This window comes from Erythrolamprus reginae, chromosome 1 (genome assembly GCF_031021105.1).
Source record: "Erythrolamprus reginae isolate rEryReg1 chromosome 1, rEryReg1.hap1, whole genome shotgun sequence".
NCBI classification, from domain to species: Eukaryota; Metazoa; Chordata; class Lepidosauria; order Squamata; family Dipsadidae; genus Erythrolamprus; species Erythrolamprus reginae.
Genome location: NC_091950.1, coordinates 299885993 through 299910005, shown reverse-complemented (window position 1 = coordinate 299910005; position 24013 = coordinate 299885993). Strand labels below are relative to the sequence as shown.

At 39.8% G+C, this 24013-nt stretch overlaps 1 protein-coding gene across 1 annotated transcript in view; it reads left to right on the top strand.

The window, feature by feature from the left end:
- The first annotated feature begins 2788 nt into the window (after positions 1-2788).
- REV3L (REV3 like, DNA directed polymerase zeta catalytic subunit) overlaps positions 2789-24013 on the top strand; it is an 80838-nt gene continuing 59613 nt past the window's right edge. Inside the window, exons 1-4 of the mRNA XM_070733352.1 lie at positions 2789-3345; positions 19130-19319; positions 22865-22939; positions 23832-23992. Coding sequence (XP_070589453.1) covers positions 3207-3345; positions 19130-19319; positions 22865-22939; positions 23832-23992 — 565 coding nt within the window. The 5' untranslated portion in view covers positions 2789-3206. The remainder of the gene's footprint in view (positions 3346-19129; positions 19320-22864; positions 22940-23831; positions 23993-24013) is intronic.

The window sequence follows — 24013 nt, the reverse complement described above, 5'->3', positions numbered from 1 at the left end:
TTTGGAAGAGGACTTGTATCTCAATTAGCTGGTGCTCTTAGCTTTGTTGTTTTTAATATGGTTTGGAAATGTAGAGGTCATTTAGGAAAGAAAGGTAGTTAAGAAATATCCATATTTAAGATTAAGCTATTTTATTTTCTTTGATTGATATCGGTAGCTTATTCAAATGTACAGCTCATTATTGGGATTGTTGCCTAGCAACACACATTAGACATTCTGAAGGGCAATGGACAGAGGTCTTTGTTTTAGCTACAATTGGATTTGCTGCTGAGTACTAAATAAAATTACATTTTATTGGATACCAAATTGTTTTAAAAATTTATATTTAATAAACCAGCAAGTTTGCATATGTTCAAAACTGAGAAATAAAAAAGAATGCTAATGTAAGATTGTGCAAGTTATTTCTAGTGGGAATCCCTTGATGTCTGAAAAAGTCTGGATTCAGTGAAGGTACGGTATTTTTTGTTCCTGTTTAAAAAAAACCAAATTCCATTGCATTGAGATGAATACAAGGAAAATTAATATACAGGTCATCTGCAGGACTACTGGGAAAAGGTATTAAGATGCTACAACAGCTTGGGATCAGCAAACCCAAAGTCTCGACTGACACATTTATTCCTTTTCCAATAAAAAAAATTATTGCACATGAAGTCATCTTTCCTCTGAGACTGTGCTCTCCCTCCATCCATAAGAAAATTTAGTTAGGACTACCAGACTGCAGACTGCATTATGACTGTGTTCATACAATATACTGAATTTATTTCTCATTAGAGAATTCAATGGAGAATTCTCAATACAATCCCTAGCATGATAATGGATATAACTATGGAGTTTTCTTAGTAGCAGTATGGAAATGGCTTGCCCCCATGTTCTTCAGGAAAGTGCTTTTGACTTCCTAATTCAACCCACACAGCCTTATTATTTTTTGATCTCTCATACAAATACTAACCAGTCCCAAACCTGCTCAGTTTCTTAGTCTAGAGAACATTAGCCTTGTTGCTGCCATTCTAACCAAGTATGAACCAGTGTGAACCCACACAGTCCATATAGTTAGTTTATGGTTCATAGTTGAATGACTCCCAGTTTGTTAAATAAACTATGGATAGGTTAACCATAAATGTCTTGGGTGAACAAAGCCCATGGGCTTTCAAATTTCTATCCACATTCATGGTATACTCAAAACTGTACCCTCATTTTCCTCATTCTGCATACTTTTATATTTGATAAACATTTATGAACAATACTATATGCAAAGGAAATTCATTTTAATGTATGCAATTAGTGTACATTTAACGTGACAGTAAAGTTATTCTATCTATCAATACCTTTATTTATTTATTTATTTATTAGATTTCAATACCTTGCAAAAGCATTGGTAGATCCTAAACTTAAAAAAAAAATATTCAGAGTGCCTTCAGCTTGTATATTAGTGGAAGATACCAAATACCAAATTAAGGTATTTGTTGCATAAGCAAAAATAAATTGCTCCATTTGGATTGAAGTCAAAGCATGATACTTTTAGGGTATTTTTTATTATTATGCTTGATTGATATGGATGCAATTATTTGATGGAGAAAAATAAAAAATAAATTAAAAACAATTACTCCAAACTAGAGAAACATAATAATGTTCTGTACAATACCTCGGTTATCGCAGAATGTTCCTTTTCTTAAACAAAGGCAAGAATAGGTGTACATTAAGTGGGGGGGGGAGTCAAAAAAGAAAAATGGATATAATTTGTGAATTTTTTTTTACTATAGCAATGGAAGAGTTTTATTATGCAACCACTAAGATAAGTATTCTACAGCCAGAGGTTTCATGGGATCAATGAAACTAGATACTGTAATACGAATTCTAAATTCCGATAAATGGCCGCAGTTCGACAGGCATTGTGGCAAGATGACAAACGCACGGCACTTGACCCTTTCTATCCCCTCAGGGGATACTCGGTTCCAAAAAATGAAGCCGAGTTGGGGGGGGGGGAACCATTTGTGCTCGCACGCATCGCGTCGCTTTGTTGCAAGGGAAAGTATGCAGCGCGCGCGCGCACCCTCCCATTAAAAAGCCGATCGCCCCGCTGATTTTGTCACCCCGATTGGCAGGTTTCAGACAAGCCGCCAGCAGATAGGCGCGGGCTCTTAACTAGTGTACCGCCACCTGCCTGGCGGCAACCCAGTCTACGTTCCCGCGCGACCACAGAACAGCTGCCAGCGCCGAACTCCGCAGCTGAGGTGGGAGGGGGGACGACAAAAAACAAACAAAAACGGACAGCACGCTCCGCTTCTGCAGCGCGAGGATGAAGCCCCGCCCTTCTTGCCACTCCCGCCCTTTTAGTAGCAAGGCTGCGTTCCATTCATCTTTCTCTTCTCGGGCAGCAACAGTTAAAAGGGGGGGGGGGGAGGAGAAAGAAGCGCGCGCAGGAACCGTTGCCCTGTCTTACTTCTCTCCTCCACCCTCACGCCCGACATCTGCTCCTCACAATTTCCCTCTAACGCCCTTCCTCCTTCCAAAAGGTGCCTGAGGAACTCACCTTCCTTCCCTTCGAGCTAAAAAAGGGCCTCGCTTTCTGAAATGGCGGCTAAAATAGGATTTCTTACCAGCCCCGTCCCTAAACCGCGACTGCGCTCTCCGCGGATAACTTTTCCCAGCCCTTGAAGTTCGTCAGCCGAACTATCGATAGCAATGATTTTCTCTCTAAGCCCGAACGTAAGCGACGGTTATTAAGTCGCCTTGAAAAATGAAGCTGCTACGCGAGAAAGAAAAAAGTCTAACCTTTTTCGCTCGCCCCCCCTCCCCCGCCAGTCTATATAACTCTCCACAAGGTGGCCATCTCGTGACGTCATCATCATGGCAACAACAACCGCAGCCGAGAGAAAGCTCCAGTTCCGGCAACGGACAGAGCGGCGTTTGCTCGCGACGAGGCTCGCGCAGTCAGCCTCGTTCTAAAGAGGTTGGCGCTCGAACCTGGTGACAGAAAAGTGGAGGGAGCGGAGACGCCGGCGCGTGCGCATCTCGTTCTCTCTCCCCTCCCCGAGGACCGCCCGGCCGTTGGTTCGCCCGAGCGCGCGAGCGCGCGCGCCGGGCGTGTTTGAGGGAAAAGAAGGCGGGGGCTGCGCTCTCGCGCTGCGGACGGGTGCGCCGAGCCCCAGCCTTGGGGTGCGCCCAGCGGTCGCCCTCAGCGGCGCCTCTCCTTCGTGGCGGCGAACATGTTCTCAGTGAGGGTCGTGACCGCCGATTACTACATGAGCAGTCCGCTCCCCGGCCTGGACCCCTGCCAGTCCGCCTTTAGGGAGGCCCCCGTGAAGAAGGTGCCCGTGGTGAGAGTCTTCGGTGCCACTCCATCGGGTAAGGACGGGCGCCCCGCACGCTCGCTCCGGGTCACGGCCGAGGCGAAGGCGGCTTTGTTGGCCCTGGGGACCCTGTCTGCCTTCTGCCCTTTCTTTTCGGGGGCAGCTCTGGTTTTTTTGGGGGGGGGGGAGACGAATGGACCAGGGTTCCCCAACCTCCTCTCACTCTCTCTTCGCCTTCCGCCTCGCGACGTTGGCGCGCTGCGGCGGGAGCCTCCCCTACCTGCTCCCGCCGCTGCGGTTGAAACAAACTCGGCAGTTCTTGGGGGCCCCGCTTGGGAGTCGCGGGGAATGGAATGGCAGCCCCTTTTTGCACGTCCTGAACGTTGTGCTCGGGAGCTGACATGTGAACCGCATTTAGGGACTGCGCCGTGTCAGTGGTGCAGCCGGGAGGTGGGTTGAGGGTGTGTGTGTGGTGTCTCGGCATGTTTGTGTGTAAAGAGCACACTCCCGTCTGTATGCGTTGTTGAAAGCGAGTGGTCGTTCTCCGCTCCCGCCTCCGTGTATTATAACCGTAATGAAATCCAGCTGTATAAATACGGCTTTTGTCTGATGGCGGTGCTGAGCTATAACTCACCTAGGCTGTCGCTCGCCCCCCCCCCCAACCCCCCTCCCCATAACATTCAGAGCTACATTGTAGAGTTTCTGGTTTTGGCAAAACCTGTTAATGTGCTTTAAAAATGCATTATTAATCCTAGACAACAGGAAGGAGATTCTTAATAACTGACCCCTCCCCCAAATATTTAAATTGCTATCCTAAAAAGATTATAAACTGATCTGGAATAGAGATAGGTTTGCTCTAAGATGGTGATTCTAACACTTAGGCACACAGGATTTTAAAAAATTGCTCTTTAATAAAATCTATATAAGACCAATATTATTTTGGTTAATAATACAGTATTCTCTGATTATGCACTTCTGTTTCTACTAGTTTTTTCTCATCATTCCCATCATCCATTTCCTCCCACACAGGACTGTATGACTGTAATTTTTGCTTGTAAGATTTTTATTAATATTGATAGTTTCTTCATTGCTTATTTGACCCCTATGACAATCATTAAGTGTTGTACCACATGTTTCTTGGCAAATCTATAGTGTATTTTCTTTTATGTACACTGAGAGCATATGCACCAAGGCAAATTCTTTGTGTGTCCAATCACACTTGGGCAATAAAGAATTCTTTCTTTCTTTCTTTCTTTCTTTCTTTCTTTCTTTCTTTCTATTATTAGCAAACTAGGTTTAGCAAATGTTATGTAAATCTTCAAGTACTTCAGACAAATATTCTATCTGTGAGTGTATTTATGATATAAAATGTATGATATAAATGCAAACTGCAAAAGAGACGTGCATCAAGGCATTCAGTGTAAATACAAAAATACTAATACTCATAATAGTGACAGTTTTTAATTGCACATCACCTATATTTGGTTATTTGTTTATTAAATTTATTTGCTGCTTACTTCGCTGTGGGGCTACTCTAGGCAGTTCTGATCATTACTATTTTGGAATTTAATTCCTCAGTTCCTGCAAATGGATAATATTTGAATAGTATATAATACTATGTATTATTTCATAATTCCTAATTTTACAAAATGATAATTTTATAAAAACAGGCTGGCTTTTGTGTGTCTAATTGTAATTTCTTATAAAACATTTTTTCCTACAGTTGGTTTTGATATTTTCCTTTGGGTAATTCTATTTGTCACAAATCTGCTTAGCAGCAAGTGTTGATTCCACAGGTGGGGATTACTTATGTTTTATTCACCAGGGCACAGAAAGGGGGTGGGGGACTTCAGGAGGACCAGAAGATATTCTGCAAAATAACAACGACCATCTAAGGTAAAAATAACATTATCTCATACAGCCCATGGGTTGCTTGGGGAATACATATATTTTCCCCTTTCTCTCACTGTTGCTTTTTTTAATCAAAGGAAAGAAGTACAGTACCTTAATGCTTTCGGGGGAGGGGGGAGTACAAAAGCAAAAATATCTCTCCTTCTCATACTTCTGCAATAGATATAGATAGATCTGTGCCATGTATGGAATGGCCAATAGCATAAATTGTGACTAGTAAGTCAAGACAAGTGATCCTTATCCTATGGAGTTAATTGTTAAGTTAGATCAGTAAGATCCCCAAGGGGTGGTGGTTTGTAATAAATTGTAGTTTGGAAAACATGGACTGTGAAACAAAATCCTTATAAATATAGTACCAAAATATTTAGATAAAACACACAAATAGTATTGGATTGCATTCACTTAATAAATAGTTAAGTATCTTTGCAAGTTTAATTTTTATATTCTTTAAATCTACTTCTGTATTCTAGTTTTTTTTAATTCATTTTCTTTTACTTTGCAATTAGCTTAGACACTTAATATCCTTTTTATCTCTGTAACATTTGTCATGGAACCTAGTTCAGTTTTTGTCACCAGTCATAACAAAATTGTTGTCATTTGAAGAAGATAGGGAATGTGGTATTCTTGCTTTATTAGTACATAGTACTAATTTTGCTGATACCTTTTCTCTTTCCATTTTTCAGAGGTTCATCTGGTTTTTAAAATACTGTGTCTACTGCCTTCTAATAGGCAGTTTATTCTTAACAGCTTTAAATCTTGAATCTCTTTTTATTAAATCTTTATGGAAAAAATTGGATTATTAATATTCACTCTTTTTTATAGGGCTGATAGACTGGGATGCTCTATTCACAGCATTACATGAATTCTACTTCAGGATACTTCTAATAGTAATTAAGCTGCCATAAATGAATTGAATGCAATTTTATTTATTTATTTATTTATTGGATTTGTATGCCGCCCCTCTCCGCAGACTTGGGGCGGCTAACAACAGCGACAAAAACAATGTAAAAATCCAATACTACAACAGTTAAAAACCCTTGTTATAAAACCAATCATACATACAAACATACCATGCATAAATTATAGAAGCCTAGGGGGAAAGATTATCTTAATTCCCTCATGCCTCACGGCAGAGGTGGGTTTTGAGGAGCTTACGAAAGGCAAGGAGGGTGGGGGCTATTCTAATCTCTGGGGGGAGTTGGTTCCATAGGGTCGGGGCCGCCACAGAGAAGGCTCTTCCCCTGGGCCCCGCCAACCGACATTATTTAGTTGACGGGACCCGGAGAAGGCCCACTCTGTGGGACCTAACTGGTCGCTGGGATTCGTGCGGCAGAAGGCGGTCCCTGAGATAAACTGGCCCGGTACCATGAAGGTTTTATGATGGTTGCAGTATCCCAGGATCATAAGATCATATTTTGTGATATTCTGACAAGCAAAGACAAAGGAAAAACCAGATTCACTTAACAGCCACATTACTAACATAACAACTGCAGTGATTCACTTAACAACTGGCAAGAAAAGTCATAAAATGAGACAAAACTAATGTACACATGTCTTGCTTAACAAGAGAAATTTTGAGCGCCATTGTGGTTGCAAGTTGAGGAGTACCTGTATTTAGACAGGAATCTATTGAAACAGTTTTTTTCTCCATGAAAGTTACTACAACATCATCAGTATAATCATTTTTTAAAACGACAAATACAGCATACCTTCTCTCCATCATTAATAGGCAACCTAACTGCAGTTGTTAAATTAGGTAACATTGTTTTTAAATGAATGTATTTCCCATTGACTTTGTCAGAAGCTCACAAAAGGTAATAATATGATCCCAGGACATTGAAATAATCATAAATATGAGTCACTTGCCAGGTGTCTGAATTTTAATCACATGACTATAATGCTGCAATGATCATAAGCATGAAAATGGTTGTGTCAGTTTTTTCAATGCTATTGTAACTTTGGATGGACATTAAATGAACTGTTGTAAATCAAAGACTACCTGTATAGCTTAATAGACTTCCGTGAGCCTAATCATTTCATTTTTTTAAGTTAATAGCAGAGAAGGAAAACAAATCATAAGAAAGTAGAAAGAAATTTACATTCTTGACTAGAGACAAGACATGTGCTTTTATTTTAGAGTTCCATTAAACAGTGTTGAACAGAATAGATCTGTCAATTAGAAGTGTTAAATACAAAGAGTAGAGATGCAAAACCTAAACTTATAAGGTTGCATGTTGCCTCTGAAAAACTCAGGTCTCTTTAAAAGTTTACGTCAAGTTGCTTTCCTGTTGCTGTCTACCACCTATTTACTTCAGAGAAAAGAGCTATATTTTAATTACTGTACCTTTACAATCAGGTATAGCCAAAAAAATTCAGTATAGGCACAAAAAGTAATCTTAACAAATACTTCACTTAAGTACCCACAAGAATTCAGGCACTCCTGTTACCATCATGAAACAAATATAGATATATTGTATATATTTTGTAAAAAATTGTTTAAGGTTTCTTAGAACCTAGCTTTTTATTAGTAATATAAAAATAATCTAAAGCAACTGTATACAGTAGTACCTCGTGATACGAACCCCTTGCCATACGAACAATCCAAGATACGAACCCGGGGTTCAGAATTTTTTTGCCTCTTTTTCCGTCTTACGAACCCGCCGCCGAACGCTGAACTTGGAAGTTCGGCAAAAGTTCGCGTTTGTGTGGCCGCCGAGAAGCCCCGCCGCCCGGCTGTCACTTTTTGAAACAGCCGGGGGGCTTCTCGGCGTCCTCCCGAACCCAAACGCCAAACCCAAACTTTTGCCGAACTTCTAGGTTCGGCGTTCAGGAGGCCGCCGAGAAGCCCCGCCGCCCGGCTGCTGCCTTTTGGAACAGCCGGGGGGCTTCTCGGCGTCCTCCCGAACCCAAACACCAAACCCCAACTTTTGCTGAACTTCCGGGTTCGGCGTTCAGGAGGCCGCCGAGAAGCCCTGCCACCTGGCTGTCGCCTTTTGGAACAGCCGGGGGGCTTCTCGGCGTTCTCCCAAACGCTGAACCCGGAAGTTCAGCAAAAGTTTGAGGTCGGCGTTCGGATTCAGGAGGACGCTGAGAAGCCCCGCCGCCTGGCTGTTAGCTTTTCAAAAGAGCCGCGGAGCTGTCGGGCCATCAGGAGGCTGGAAAGGAGGTGGGGAATCCCAATAGGGAATTCCATGGGCGGAGCTTTGACGTCACAAAGACGTCCTTCCTGGCCGGCTGAAACGTGGACTCCAGGAAGGACGTCTTTGTGACGTCAAAGCTCCGCCCATGGAATTCCCTATTGGGATTCCCCACCTCCTTTCCAGCCTCCTGACGGCCCGACTGCTCCGCGGCTCTTTTGAAAAGCTAATAGCCAGGTGGCAGGGCTTCTCAGCGTCCTCCTGAACCCGAATGCCGACCCCGAACTTTTGCCGAACTTCCGGGTTCGGCATTCGGGGGAATGCCGAGAAGCCCCCCGGCTGTTTCAAAAGGCGACAGCCGGGCGGCAGGGCTTCTCGGCGGCCTCCCGAACGCCGAACCCGGAAGTTCAGCAAAGGTTCGGGTGGCCGCCAAGAAGCCCCACCGTTGCTTTTTGAAACAGCCGGGGGGCTTCTTGGCGGCCTCTCGAACCCGAACGCCAAACCCAAACTTCCGGGTTCGGCGTTCGGGAGGCCGCCGAGAAGCCCCCTGGCTGTTTCAAAAGATGACAGCCGGGCGGCGGGGTTTCTCAGCGTCCTCCTGAACCTGAATGCCGACCCCGAACTTTTGCCGAACTTCCAGCCCCCGGCTGTTTCAAAAGGCGACAGCCGGGCGGCAGGGCTTCTTGGCGGCCTCCCGAATGCCGAACCCGGAAGTTCAGCAAAGGTTCGGGTGGCCGCCGAGAAACCCCACCGTTGCTTTTTGAAACTGCCGGGGGGCTTCTTGGCGGCCTCTCGAACCCGAACGCCAAACCCGAATTTCCGGGTTTGGCGTTCGGGAGGCCGCCGAGAAGCCCCCCGGCTGTTTCAAAAGACGACAGCCGGGCGGCAGGGCTTCTCGGCGGCCTCCTGAACGCCGAATCCGGAAGTTTGGCAAAAGTTCGGGTTTGGGTGGCCGCCGAGAAGCCCAGCTGCCCGGCTGTCGCTTTTTGAAACAGCCAGGGGGGGCTTCTCTGCGTCCACCTGAACCCAAACGCCAAACCCGAACTTCCAGGTTCGGCGTTCGGGAGGCCGCCGAGAAGCCCCCCGGCTGTTTCAAAAGACAACAGCTGGGCGGCGGGGCTTCTCGGTGGCCTCTCAAACGCTGAACCCGGAAGTTCAGCAAAGTTCGGGTTTGGCGTTCGGGTTCGGGAGGCCGCCGAGAAGCCCCCCGGCTGTTTCAAAAGGTGACAGCCGGGCGGCGGGGCTTCTCGGCGGCCACCCGAACCCGAACTTTTGCCAAACTTCCTGGTTCGGCATTGGGAGAATGCTGAGAAGCGCCTGGCTGTTTCAAAAGGTGACAGCAGGGCAGCGGCTTTTTTTTGAGTTTTTCTTTCTTTCACGCATTAATTCATTTTACATTGTTTCCTATGGGAAACAATGTTTCGTCTTACGAACCTTTCACCTTACGAACCTCCCCCGGGAACCAATTAGGTTCGTAAGATGAGGTATTACTGTACATTTTAATACAACAACCCTAACTAATGTTCTGATTTTAATATTATTAATATATTTGTATAATATCTTTCTTATTGCTTTACCTCAAGTTTGAGGTAAAACATCTGTTGATATTTTGAACATTATCTAGATACAGTGCAGTATCACAATAAAATGAAGGAATTATATGGCATTCCCCAGCATGAGCAAGTGCTCCCCATATCTCTGGGTTTAATTTCCTAAAATTCCCTAAATAGCAGTGTTGAATATAAGGAAGTTGAAATCCACTTACCCAGTTTACCAAGCTGCTAAAATAGCTGTTTCTTTGGGCCTTTTAAGTTTAACATTATGACAATGTGTTTGCTGTTGCTTTAATCTTGGGGAGAAAAGTTAAAAGCTAATTTTTGTCCCTTTTTTGACAGAATTAGATTTTATTTCTAGAATTACTATACCTGTAGCGAAGAGATAATAATAAAAATACTGAACAAGAAATGTTAAACTGCTGTTTTTATAATGTGTATAAAAATATTTCAGATATGCATGTAAAAATAAGTGTTCAGCAAAGGTTTGTGCTGTATAGCGATCCGGATTTGAAGAGCAGAATGTGATTCAGAGCTCCCACAAATATACATGTAGCAATCTTTGGGAGCACTTAATGCATATGTTTCCAGAACAACAATTGTGCATGGCCAGAAAGAGATACCAGCTATTTTAAGTGTTTTTGAAAAATAGGTCCATGTATATTCTGAATCCTATTTTGCTATTTGAATTCAAACCTTTAGTTCTAGCAGCTGTTTGTTTTCCTTTGAACTGTGATAAAGTCAAAAAGTTGCTGGGATTGTCTGCAACTGATTTTTATCTCATCTTTGTATACATATTTGTTACCCTATATTTATTCTTAGATAGTATAAATGCAGCCCTTATGATTATGTTTACAGATTTAGCATTCATTCATTATAGGGGGGAAAAAATTCCCTCCCAAGTAACAGATGGCAGTATGCTTTTGGATGTTTCAGTTAATTGAAATGAACAAATAGTTTACTTTTCTATAATTTCTATGCTTTTCATTTTATCAGTTTTATCAATTAAAGGTGCCTAAATTAACAACTAAATCCTATACACCTCAAATATTAAAGCTCTAAACAGGCCAGATTACCTAAAGCAGAGTGAGGAACTTGTAGTTTATCAAGTGTGGCTTTATTGCTGTGGGATAGAATAGCCTTTTGTTTATAACCGAAGTTGTGCAGTGGTTAGAATACAGTACTGCATGCTACTACTGCTGCTTGCTTGTTGCCTGCAATTTGGCAGTTCATATCTCACCAGGATCAAGGTTGACTCAGCCTTCCATCCTCCTGAGGTAAGTAAAACAAGGACCCAAATTGTTGGGGCAATATGCTAACTCTAAACAGCTTAGAGAGGGTTGTAAAGCGGTATATAAATCTAAGTTACCTTACATATCTTAATGTTTAGATCTAGTTTTGACACTTTTAAAATACAGTATATACACAGTAATCACAGTAATCATTTACAATTGAAAGTGATCTCTTCAGTAAAGAGATATTTATTGTCAGTACATGTTTCCCAAGATTGAGCAAAAGACAGCCAAATTACTATCTATTGTTGAACCTTACAAAAGGCAATCGCATGACTACAGGATACTACAACTATCACAATTGCAAGCTGGGATTCCAATCGTGACTGAGGATTCTGCAATAGCTGCATCTATGAGGGCCAGTTGTTAGTGCTGTCATAATTGCACATCATTGCTAAACAAATGGTTGTTAAGGGAGGACTACCTGTTGATGAGTTGCAATTGCAATCAAATTTAAGATATAAGCAATTAGTGTACAGTACGTATTGTTTTTACCAAATTGAGGCAGTGGATCATTGAATAGTTTTTGTTCAGGCCTGAGATTGCAATACATACTACTATTTAATGCTTTTGGGAATGCCAGAAGCTAAATAAGCCATATGTAGTAAGCAAATGTTGGTGCCACCAATGAAAATAGATGGGCATGACCAGCTTGAAGTCGCTCATGTGGGCCGGGTGTTGGTGTTGGGGAAGGAATCCAGGAATCTCCAGTCCGTGGGAGCCTCAGGGTGAGGTGAGGCAACATGGGGTAGGCTGGGGATGCTGCCACTGTGAGGCAACACAATGTGTGGGGTGGCTGGTGCCAGTAACCGTCTGCCATCACACGCTTACTGCCCTTTGTATGCGGGGGCCAATGTTTTCTGATAGCATCGGCAGCCTGCTAGCCACTTAGCTGATACATTCTGTTGCTCTGGAGTCTACTCCACCAGCTGGCTGTCCCAGCAGCACGCATGGCAGCAGGCGGAAGAGGCATGAGATGTGGACTGCTAGGTAAAGAGGCATGCCCAAACAGCACATCATTAAGGTGTTTCCCCGTTCTGAAGGAAACTCTAAAACTTCCAGTTGTAAGGGGCTTGAAATCCCAAAAAATTGAGCCAGAACCTCTTTGTAGAAGAGGACGAAGAGAGAGATGAATCGGGCGCCTCAGGAGAAGTGCAGATCCCCGGGGTTCTGACAGCAACTGAGGAGAAGTGATTATGGTCACCATTAACTGGGGCAGCCACTACTTAAAGAATTGAAGGAAGGAGAGGAAGTCACCTGGGTGAGATGATTTTTTAAAATTTTGTATTAAATGATTAACGTAGAGAAAATAGCTGGATATATGTCTTGAAGTTTAAAAGATTTTCTGAAGATTGGCTGCTGAGAGGAGGGAGCGGTTTCGCTTTCTAAACTGCTCCCTGGCTGGATTTAGCAGTAGGGAAAAGCAGAAGAGTCAAAGAAAGAGGGTTGAATAAAACAAAGCAAGAGATGAGCCACAAAGCCTATTTTGAGAGATTTGGATTTATAAAACTTAAGGGCCAGTGAAAGTATGTATGTAATATATGTATACGTGTGTATGCACTGTATATGTATATATATTTCAAACCAAATCAAACAAAAATATAACAAATTGTTCCAAAACAAAAAGATGTGTCCAGTCAAAACAACAGTTTCTCATCAAAGCCACTCAGTTATCTTGTCTTATCAGCTACAAAAATAATATATATCATTGTCTTTTATTATTATTTTTCATTTTTAATGGTTTACATTTAAAAGTAAAACCTGCCTGGGTTTTGGATATTGGGTCACAGTGCCATCTATTGAGCAAAGTTTTATATTATAGCCTTGAAAACATAGCTGTGGGTTATTGTTGTAGCTGATAAGACAATATAATTTTACTGAGTGGCTTTGGTGAGAGACTGGACACATTTTTTGTTTTGGAACAATTTATTATATTTTGATTTGATCTGGTTAGAAGTACAGTATTAAGGCAGGAAGAGCCTGAAAAAATAGTAAATTTTCTTTTCTTTTGATGCAATTTATTCTTCTTATTCTTTTTTGATTCTTTTTTTCTTTTGCGGGGGCATTGTTTTTTTTTAAGCTTGTACTACTGAATTTCTGGATTATTTTTTGCTTTTGGTGGGTTTTTTTTGTTTTAAACATACTGGATTTTTTATTTTTTGATATTTTTTGCTTTCTTTTTATTATTTTTACTTTTTTCATTCTTATTGGATTACAATAAAATACAATATTGGATTATAAATACTTGGAATATAAGAATTGATAAAGATGGAGAAGATGATGCTATCATATTCGTCAGCAGTAATTACGTCAACAACAGAAAGTCCAGCACAGCCAGCGACAGATTCTGCAGACAAACTCAATACTATGGAATTGAAGAACATGAAGCAAGCAGATCTTAAAGAATACCGTAAAAGAAAATACAGTATAGGCAAAGATGTTAAAAAATTGATGGAAAAGAATGAACAATGCTTCCAGAAATTGGAAGGGAACGTTGAAGCAACCAAGAAGAAGATGGAGGAGCTGGATGATCGACTTACAGAAACAATTATTATACTGGAAATGGATCGTTCTGAATATTATTTATGCTTTCAAAACGTGGTAGAGATGGGAGAAAACCTGAAGAAGATAATGGTTGAAATCTTAGCAGAAGTGATGGAAGAAAACAAATTAATTAATGAAATTGATGAAATATACAGAGTCCGTATGAGATATGCAATGAAAAAAGAAATCACTCACAACAAAATTTTTACAAAAGCTAAGAAATGATAGCTTTGGTGGTGTGGCATAAACAGAAAAAAATGAATCCTAAATGTATATATGCAGATGAAGATGGAAGAATTTTGATGATTGAAATACTATTGAATAATAATTTTAAAAAACATTACTAGTTGTGACTTGTGCACCAAAGAATGCTATGATAATTTTTATTCTAAGCTACATTCTAAAATAATTGAATTAGACTATGACAGACTTTAATGCTATAGTAGAGGTCGAATTGGACTATAAGATGACGAAAAATAATAAGTTAAGAGAGATATTACCAAAATTATTTTTTTACTTTGGTAGAGGAATTAAATATATTTGATTCATGGGGAGGAAAGTTTTCATCAAAGAATATACATTTTACTCCTATAGACATATATCCTGGTCAAGAATAGATATGTTGTGGATTTATTAGCAACTGTACAAAATATAAGCATTGAAATTGGTATGTGGGCTGATCATAACCCAATTACAATTATTTGGAAAGGCCAAAAGAAAAGAACTAGATAGACTTTAAATCAAGAAATATTGAATGAAAAAGAATTCCAACAACTTATTGAAAAGGAAATGGATTTTTTAAAGGAAAATGAAAAGAATGATACAGTGATCCCCCGGGTATTGCGATCCCGATCATTGCGAAACGGCTATATGGCGATTTTTCAACCCGGAAGTAAAAACACCATCTGCGCATGCGCGCCCTTTTTTCTATGGCCACGCATGCGTAGATGGCGCCGGGCAGATCAGCTGCTGGGCGGCTTCCCTGGGTCTTCCCCCTCTTGCTGGCGGGAGGGCGAGCGGCGGGCATCAGCGAGGAGTTTGCGTGGGCGGCAGGGAAACCCCAGCGCCGCTTCCCAGCTGAGTCCTGAAGCCAAACGCGGAAGTTCGCTTCAGGACTCAGCTGGGAAGCGGCGCGAGCGAACGGCGTGGGCGGGCGAGCGGCAGCGAGGAGTTTGCGTGGGCGGTGGGGAAACCCCAGCGCCGCTTCCCAGCTGAGTCCCGAAGCCAAACGCGGAAGTTCGCCTTTGCCTTCTGGCTTCAGGACTCAGCTGGGAAGCGGCGCGAGCGAACGGCGTGGGCGGGCGAAGGGCGGCGGGCAGGCAGGCGGCGGACAAGCGGCGGGCGGACAAGACAAGCGGCGGGCTCGGCAGCAGCGAGGAGTTTGCGTGGGCGGCGGGGAAACCCCAATCTTCGGCTCCTCGCTGCTGCGGCGGAAGTAAAAACACCATCTGCGCATGCGCAGATGGTGTTTTTACTTCCGCAGCGCTACTTCGCGAAAAACCGATCATTGCAAGGGGTCCTGGAACGGAACCCTCGCAATAATCGGGGGACCACTGTACTTCCTTTCAAATTGTATAGGACGCAGCAAAAGCATATATCAGAGAATTGGTGATGAGATAAATAAATGAATAAAAGAAATGAACAAAGAAGGTATGGCAGGAAAAAAATAGAAGAAGACTATAAGAAATTAGACAAAGTACTTCAAAAAGATACCCAAAACAAAATATAATGGATTTGAAGCTACACAAAATGATAGAAAATGAAGAAGTAGCAAGGAAAATAAAAATGACTTAACAATAACTTACAGAGCCGGGATGGCGCAGCAGGTAGATTGCTGTACTGCAGACCACTGAAGCTGACTGTAGATCTGTAGGTCAGCGGTTCAAATCTCATCACCGGCTCAAGGTTAACTCAGCCTTCCATCTTTCTAAGGTGGGTAAAATGAATACCCGGATTGTGGGGGCAATATGCCGGCTCTGTTAAAAAGTGCTATTGCTAATATGTTGTAAGCCGCCCTGAGTCTAAGGAGAAGGGCGGCATAAAAATCAAACAAACAAACAAAGAAATAAATAAATAAATCTTTTTTGAACATGTAAATAAACCAGGAAGATGGTTAGCTTATAAAATGAAAAAGGAAAAGCAAAAAAAATAGATTAAGCAATTGAAAAATACTGATGGGAATCTACAACATAGAAATGAGGAAATAAAGAAGATAGTGAAGGCATATTATGAGGATCTATATAAATAAGAGAAAATAATTGAGAAGGATATAAAACAATATTTGAAGGAAATGGAACTATGCAAAATACCAAAAAAATATAAGAATTTGCTAGAGGAGATTATAATAATAATGAAATTAACAGAGGCAATAAAAAGACAGAAAAATATTAAAGCACCAGGACCAGATGGCATAACAGCAGAGGTCTATTAAACATTTGAAGAAACATTAGGAATTGTGATGCTGGAACTATATAATTGTTGTTGTGAGGCACATACAAATCTAATAAATAAATAAACAATGAATTGCCATCTGGACCAGATTGTGGCCAGCCTTAGATCATATGCATAGGAGGCGGCGAGCGCACGAGGGCTGGCATCCTGGGTGAAAGGGTAGCACTCAGAACACAATCCCCAGGGACTCCATGCCCTGTGCGCTTGCCACTTTCTATATGCAAGGCCAGTGGGTGGGCCCAGAGCAGCGCCACAGATTTAAGGCTGGCCACGGTCTGCCCTGGATGACCACCATCAAGTTGCAGATCAATGCCCAGTTGACCTGGCCCAGACCAAGGTGATGCAGACCAGATCTAACCACCTGGCAAGCCACATCCAGCCTGCGGGCTTTTAGTTTGACACCCCTGGGCTATGTACATGGTTGTACCAAATGCCAGCCCCGGTTTATCCATTATTCATGATGAATTTGTGTCTATTCATTTTAAAGTGCTGATTCTTCTAGTGCACAAGTAAATTGGCTATAAACACACATATCTTTTTATTTATGAAGTAAGGCAATACTTGACAACCTAGAATTATAGAATTGAAATCCAGTATATCTTTAAGCATCAAATTGAAGAAGGCCCAGTCTTAGTCATATTCTATATAAATTCTTTTTATGACTTCCCTCTAAATTAACTGATAATATTTATTTTAATTTTCCGGTAATAGATTTTGTATAAGAAATGTTTATATTTGTTTGATATTTCATTATGGTACAGTTTCCCAACCATTCCAGCTTTGTGGACCAGTTGGAGGGGGGAGACGGGATGGTTCCACACAAGGAGCAAGCAAGCATGGACAGCTCCATTTGCTACTCATGCAAATCGGGATGTGTACACATGCATGTTTATCCGCTGCTTCAGGTAGTGGTTTTGAACAGCTCACAGCCTGGTAGGAGCCCAGGTGTTAGGGACCCTGATTTAAGTCCTCCCTCCCTATTTATCTTATGATCCTCTAAGAGACACATGTAGCCCTTGTTTCTTTTTATAATACTTTAATCTAATTTTTTTATTTATTTATTTATTTATTTGATTTTTATGTCACCCTTCTCCTTAGACTCAGGGCGGCTTACAACATGTTAGCAATAGCACTTTTTAACAGCCAGCATATTGCCCCCACAATCCGTGTCCTCATTTTACCCACCTCGGAAGGCTGGAAGGCTGAGTCAACCTTGAGCCGGTGATGAGATTTGAACCGCTGACCTACAGATCTACAATCAGCTTCAGTGGCCTGCAGTACAGCACTCTACCTGCTGCGCCACCCCGGATCTCTTTTATTATATTCTGATTAATTAAATAATGATAATATCTGAGGGTATTATTTGTATTATTTTAGTGTTTTAATACCTTATATTGTAATACTGATTTGTAAATTGTATACAAGATTAATATTTTAATGCAGCCCCTGTCAGTTTTATCTGTGGAAGAAAGAACAGGAAATGCAGTAGTTTCCTGAAGTAAAAGCACCCTAAATATGTGCTAATAGATTACATATGCTCTGAAAATAATTGGATATACAGTGGTACCTCTACCTACAAACGCCTCTACTTACGAACTTTTCTAGATAAGAAGCAGTTCAAGATTTTTTTGCCTCTTCTCAAGAACTATTTTCCATTTACAAACCCGAGACTCCGAAACTAAAGGGAAAAGGTAGGGAGAAGCCTCCGTGGGGTTTCTAGGAATCTCCTGGGAAGAAACGGCCTGAAAAGGCGGGGAGAAGTCTCTGTGGGGCCTCTCTAGGAATCTCCTGGGAGGAAACAGGGCCGGAAAAGGCGGGGAGAAGCTTCCGTGGGCCCTCTCTAGGAATCTCCTGGGAGGAAACAGGGCCTCCACCCTCCTTGTGGTTTCCCCAGTCACACACATTATTTGCCTTTACATTAATTCCTATGAGGAAAATTGCTGCTTCTTACAAACTTTTCTACTAAGAACCTGGTCAAGGAACGAATTAAGTTTGTAAGTAGAGGTACCACTGTAATTCAATAACACTTCAGTTTTATGGATTTTTTTCAATGGACTTTAGGGTCCTCGGAGAAGGGCAGCATATAAATCCAATAAATAAATAAGTAAGCAAGTAAGATTCAAGTGGTAAAGTATGATTTTGAAGATAGTTCCCAAATAGTGAAAATGGCAGATAAAGTGGTTGGGCATTTTATATAAATGTATATAATGTAACGTTTGTAAGATTATGCAGAATGTATTTATATAAATCACATATATTTTAAGTAAATTACATGAACTTACATTTAATAAGCATCTCCAAAACATCTGTTTAATAGATATTATTTCTTCCAGTTGGTCTGTTTAATTGAAATTAAAATTGAAAATTGAAATTGAAAAAACCATTTGTTTTGATAAGTTTTTGCTACAAGATTAAATATATTGACTTATTGAGTTGATCTATTCAGATTAATTATTATATTTTTTTGTTAGAAATAGTTTAAAAATAAAGTTCCATTTTGTCTATTTTCACAATAATATCATCAATAATTTATTTGTCATTTGATCTATCTCTCCCTCCCTCTCCTCATTGGCAAAAAGAGAGGCTTCTTTAATAAATAGCAGAGGAGTTAGTGACATTCTACATTAATAATAAGTATAATACTTTTGCTATTTATTAAAAAAGCCTCTCTTTTTGTGGCAACTTTTGAACCTTATGACTTTTAATGGAATTACATTTCAACAGTGTCCTTAAAGCAGCCTATTTTTTTTAAAAAAAACAAATGGACTGCTTTAATAAACATCTGAGAACTACAGTTCCTGTGTAAAGTCTTAAGGACTCATTTGGAGTCATTTGCAAAGGGTAAATAATTTCAGTCTGTAATGTTTATTTATATTTGTATGTTTCACACCTGCTAAGTTTTCTCTTTCTGAATTTTCAGAATTATTCTGAACAATTTGTTTCTTCTTCAGGTCAGAAGACTTGTCTCCATTTGCATGGTATTTTCCCTTATTTGTATGTGCCATATGATGGTTATGGACCTTTGCCAGATCATTATCTACGTAGTTTGGCATTCAGCATTGACCGGGCACTCAATGTCACTTTAGGAAATCCATCTTCTTCTGTTCAGCATGTGTTTAAAGTGTCACTAGTATATGGAATGTAAGTATTGATTTATGTTTTAAATATAGTTAAATAATACAATTATTTTTGAGAATAGTTAACCTGTTAAAACTCTTTTGCCTTTTTGTTTGCCTGTTTGTATGTAACTTTCGGTTAGGCAAAATGGTGCATTGGAGTGTAACAATTTTTGAATTGAGGTACCTCAAATGGACTAACTTAAAGAATGCCCCCACAATTGTTCTGGTCAGATTGAAATTTCAAGAATCTCCAGATCTTTTGTAATGGCAAAATTGTGGGTGCTATAGTATTATCTGTTGTACATGATTGTGATTTCTGACACCAATTAAATCAATGGGGGAAGTCAGTTGGAAGTCAGAAATAGCTCCCACTAAATTTTTGTACCCTCGTGGTTATTCTGTTATTAGATAAGGAAATATTTCTGAAAGCATGTCTCAGTGGGTCATGGGTTGTCTGTTATTTGTATCTGTATATACAAAACAGAATCAGACTCTCCTCATAGTATTCTATTTACTGTACCCATACTTGCCTTTTAGTTTTCACAATGAACCAACTCTGTTTTTTCCCTTAACAAAATTGGCTGAAGAATTTTTCAGTAACGGTTGAAATTTCAGTGTCATTTAACTTTTTATAAAGCAGCAACTGAATATATCATAATTACTTCTTTTTGTCCTTGTTTTTAAATGGAGGATTTTAAAGGTGGAAAGGGAATAAGACAGACAATAGCTGAAAGATTACAATTACTATTAAAATACAGAGGAAAATGGGCCATTTTTTTAATGTTCTAATTTTTTAAAATTCTAATTGTTCCTTGTAGCAAAATGTTTTAAGTGTTTCAAGTTTTGTTCAGTCCGGAATATAGAGCACTCTGGACATTCTGGGTTTTGTTTTGAAAGAAAGTTCTGATGAAAGCTATTTGTTCTTTATGCAAAAAAAGCAGCTTGTGTACACTCCTTTAAGTGTTTTTATGCATCTCTAGATCCCTTCTCTCTTCATAGATTATGAGATGAATAGTTTTTTAGGGTATTTTGGCTTCTTTCTTGTGTGTTTCTTGTGATATCTGTGTAAGAACTGCAAAATTGAAGAAGAATAAAACTTTCTTGAACTTGAGCTCCTCATGCCTGGTAATTTTATGGATAGATTTTCAGTCTTCCAATATTATAGAAATATTGTAACTTGTCATTGCTTTCTTCCAATATGTTCTTCAATTTCCTGATGTAGCAAAGGGTTCATATATTACTGTTTAACTTTTAAGTCCGAACAAGGTTAGTTAGGGGTTGGCAGCTGCAATGGCTGAGCAACTGAAAGAAATTGTGAAAAAATAATTTCATGTGATAATTAGTAGAACAAATATTTTTCATCTGTTTGTGCCAAGATATTATGGAAGGGTCGTGATGTGATTTTGGTTGGTGTTTTCTGCCAGTGTTAAAAATAGCTAGTATTTTAGCCTTTTCCCTTCCCCCTCAGCCCTTACATTAGTAAAGATATATCTCTTAGTGGAGACAAACTGTGTTTTTTAATCTTTCCATATAGCTTAATAGTGGTTCTAAAATTATAGTAAAAGGTTTCTTAACTCTTAAATAATAGTGCACTATATACTTCAACATTTCCATAGTTGATGTAGCAAATACATTGATTTCTGTTGTCAGAGTTGATTAACAGTTCAGGTGGCTTAACTTTGGAAGAATGTTATTAAATTTATTGATTTATGACACAACATTATTTAAAATTAGTAATATTTTTTTTCTAGGGTAATATAAATCGGGGTAGAAATTTCAAGTTGCTCCAAACTTAGAAATTAGCAGGACTGTCAATTATGGCATTCCCATAATATGCCATACTTGATCATTTGTTTCAATTGTTTTATTTGCATGTGAATAATCTTGGGAATCAATGTTTAGATTTATTTTAAAAGCCTTAATTAATAATTTGGAATTCAAGTAAAAAAAATATGGCTGCCATTTCCTTCCTTATTATTAGGGCTGCTGTGTCATTGCCCTTAGCTTCTCAATAAGCAAAAAAGTATCCTATCACCCGTATTTTTGGAAAGGCAATAAAATAAAGTGTGCTGATCTAGCTGCCACTGTTCCAGAGTAAAGCCCATGGGGTGTGCCATTAGCATATCTGTGTATGACAGTATTCGTGTTCCATTGTAGTGTAGTAGCCAACCAGTCCATGTTCTCTCTCAAACGTGGAGTTTCAAAGGGTACAGAGATCATTAAGTGTTGGAATGATGGCTCCTCACTTGTATAGCGCTATAAAAAAGCTTTATTTCAGATCATCCAATAGTAGTATCACTTCAGATTAAAAGATGATTAATATACACTCAAACTGCTTTCTGAGAAATAGAATAATAATTGATCTTTCATTCTTTCTTACTTCATATCTGACTTACACTAAAGATAACTCTCCTGTAATATGTACTAATATGTAATGTGAATCTTAATTGCTGATTGGGCTGTGTTGGGAAAGGTATAGTTACCATATTTTTCAGAGTATAAGACGCATCCTTTTCTTCTCTAAAAGAGGCTGAAAATTCAGGTGCATTTCATACTCCAAATGCAGCTTTTTTAAAGCTCCCCCCGCCAGCCCTAACTAGGTGCTAATGATCTTCCCAGCTCTTATCTTGCAGGTTCTTTCATTGTTACTGTCTGCAAAGAATGTTTTCCAAGCTCTAAGTCTTTGCAGAGTTTTTTTCATTACTTCAACTTGCTCCAAGTAAGTTTCTTTCCGACACTAACCAGATGCTAACGATGTTCCCAGCTCTTACTGCTTGCAAGCTCTTTCATTATTACTCTCTGCTAAGAATGTTTTCCAAGCCCTAAGGACAGAAGGAAAAGGGAGGACATGATCGAAACATTTAAATATATTAAAGGGTTAAATAAGGTCCAGGAGAGAAGTGTTTTTAATAGGAAAGTGAACACAAGAACAAGGGGACACAATCTGAAGTTAGTTGGGGGAAAGCTCAAAAGCAACATGAGAAAATATTATTTTACTGAAACAGTAGTAGATCCTTGGAGACAAACTTCCAGCAGACGTGGTAGATAAATCCACAGTAACTGAATTTAAACATGCCTGGGATAAACATATATCCATCCTAAGATAAAATACAGAAAATAGTATAAGGGCAGACTAGATGGACCATGGGGTCTTTTTCTGCCGTCAGACTTCTATGTTTCTATGTTTCTAAGTCTTTGCAATTTTATTTCATTGCTCAGAATTTTTCTCTCCAGCCCTAACCAGGTTTTAACAATGTTCCTAGCTCTTACTGGCTTGCAATCTCTTTTATTATTACTCTCTCCAAAATTTTTTTTTTTAAGTCTAACCGGGGGATAAAATAATGTGCTGAAACTGACCACACTAAGAATTCTAGCCAGATGAATCTCTGATAAGCAGATTCTTTTCTATTTTTCTCCCCCAAAACTAAGGTGCGTCTTATACTCCAGTGTGTCTTATACTCCAAAAAATAAGGTATTTAAGGCATATGTGGATCCACTTCATCAAAGTGAATATTTGGAGCAGGACAAAACCAGAATATAATATCATACTGGATTTTTGTTTTGCAGGCCCTTTTATGGATATCATGAAAAAGAAAGGCAGTTTATGAAGATCTATCTTTACAATCCTGCTATGGTAAAAAGGTAAATATTTCTTTTGTTAGTACTTCCATGGGTATATATCTTTTTTATACAGAGACTGAAATGAGGGCCAACACGCAGTAATTTTGAATGGTTGCTGAACAAATGGTTGTGAGTTGATGCCTATTTGTATTATCTGTACAGTTAATGTTTGACTTTAGTTTGGACATATGATGGCTTCAGAAAGACTATTTTATCACCTGGAAAGCACTAATGACAATAAAAAAATGTTTCATGATTTGTTTAACAACTATGATTTCAGCTAATGCCCATATGATTCACTTAAAGACCATTGTAAAAAGGATGCTAAAAAATCATGTGATCTAGTGGATGCCTTAACTTAAAACCTGCCCAACTTACCACCAAAATTCTGATCCCAATTACACTCATAAGTCAAAGATTACCTGTATGCACATAGATACTTTGAACTGTAGATAACAATAGTGCTTAGTACTTATATACCACTCCATATTGCGTAACAGCGCACTATTGTAAAAGTGGTTGTAAAATCAGATCAGGTCACTGTTTAATGGCTGCAACAACTTAGACCAAAAATCTGGGCCAAGTTGTGGTTGTTAAGTGAGATCTACCTTTATGCAGTTTCTGTCAGTCTGAAGCCATCGTTTCTTGGATATTACTGTAATTGGAAGGCTGACAGTTTCTTTTGCTCAAAACAAATATTTTGAACACCTGGACACAGACATCTGTGGATAACTCAAACATGTGTTTAGGTTTATCCGATCTTGTTTTTACTAAAATGTTATATGTGTAGCTGAAATCCTTAATATAGATACCAAAAAACTGCTGTATTCCATTTATGTTCAGTAATATTCCCATGTTTAAATATTTCTTTAAAAATAATGTTGAAATACTACTGATGATTTTTTTTATTTAGAGTATGCGAGCTTCTACAAGGTGGAGCTGTAATGAATAAAATTTACCAACCTCATGAAGCTCATATTCCCTACCTCCTTCAGCTCTTTATAGATTATAATTTATATGGAATGAATTTAATCAATCTGGCTGCAGTCAAGTTTAGAAAAATAAAGAAAAAAGGTATGGAAGTTATCTCAAACA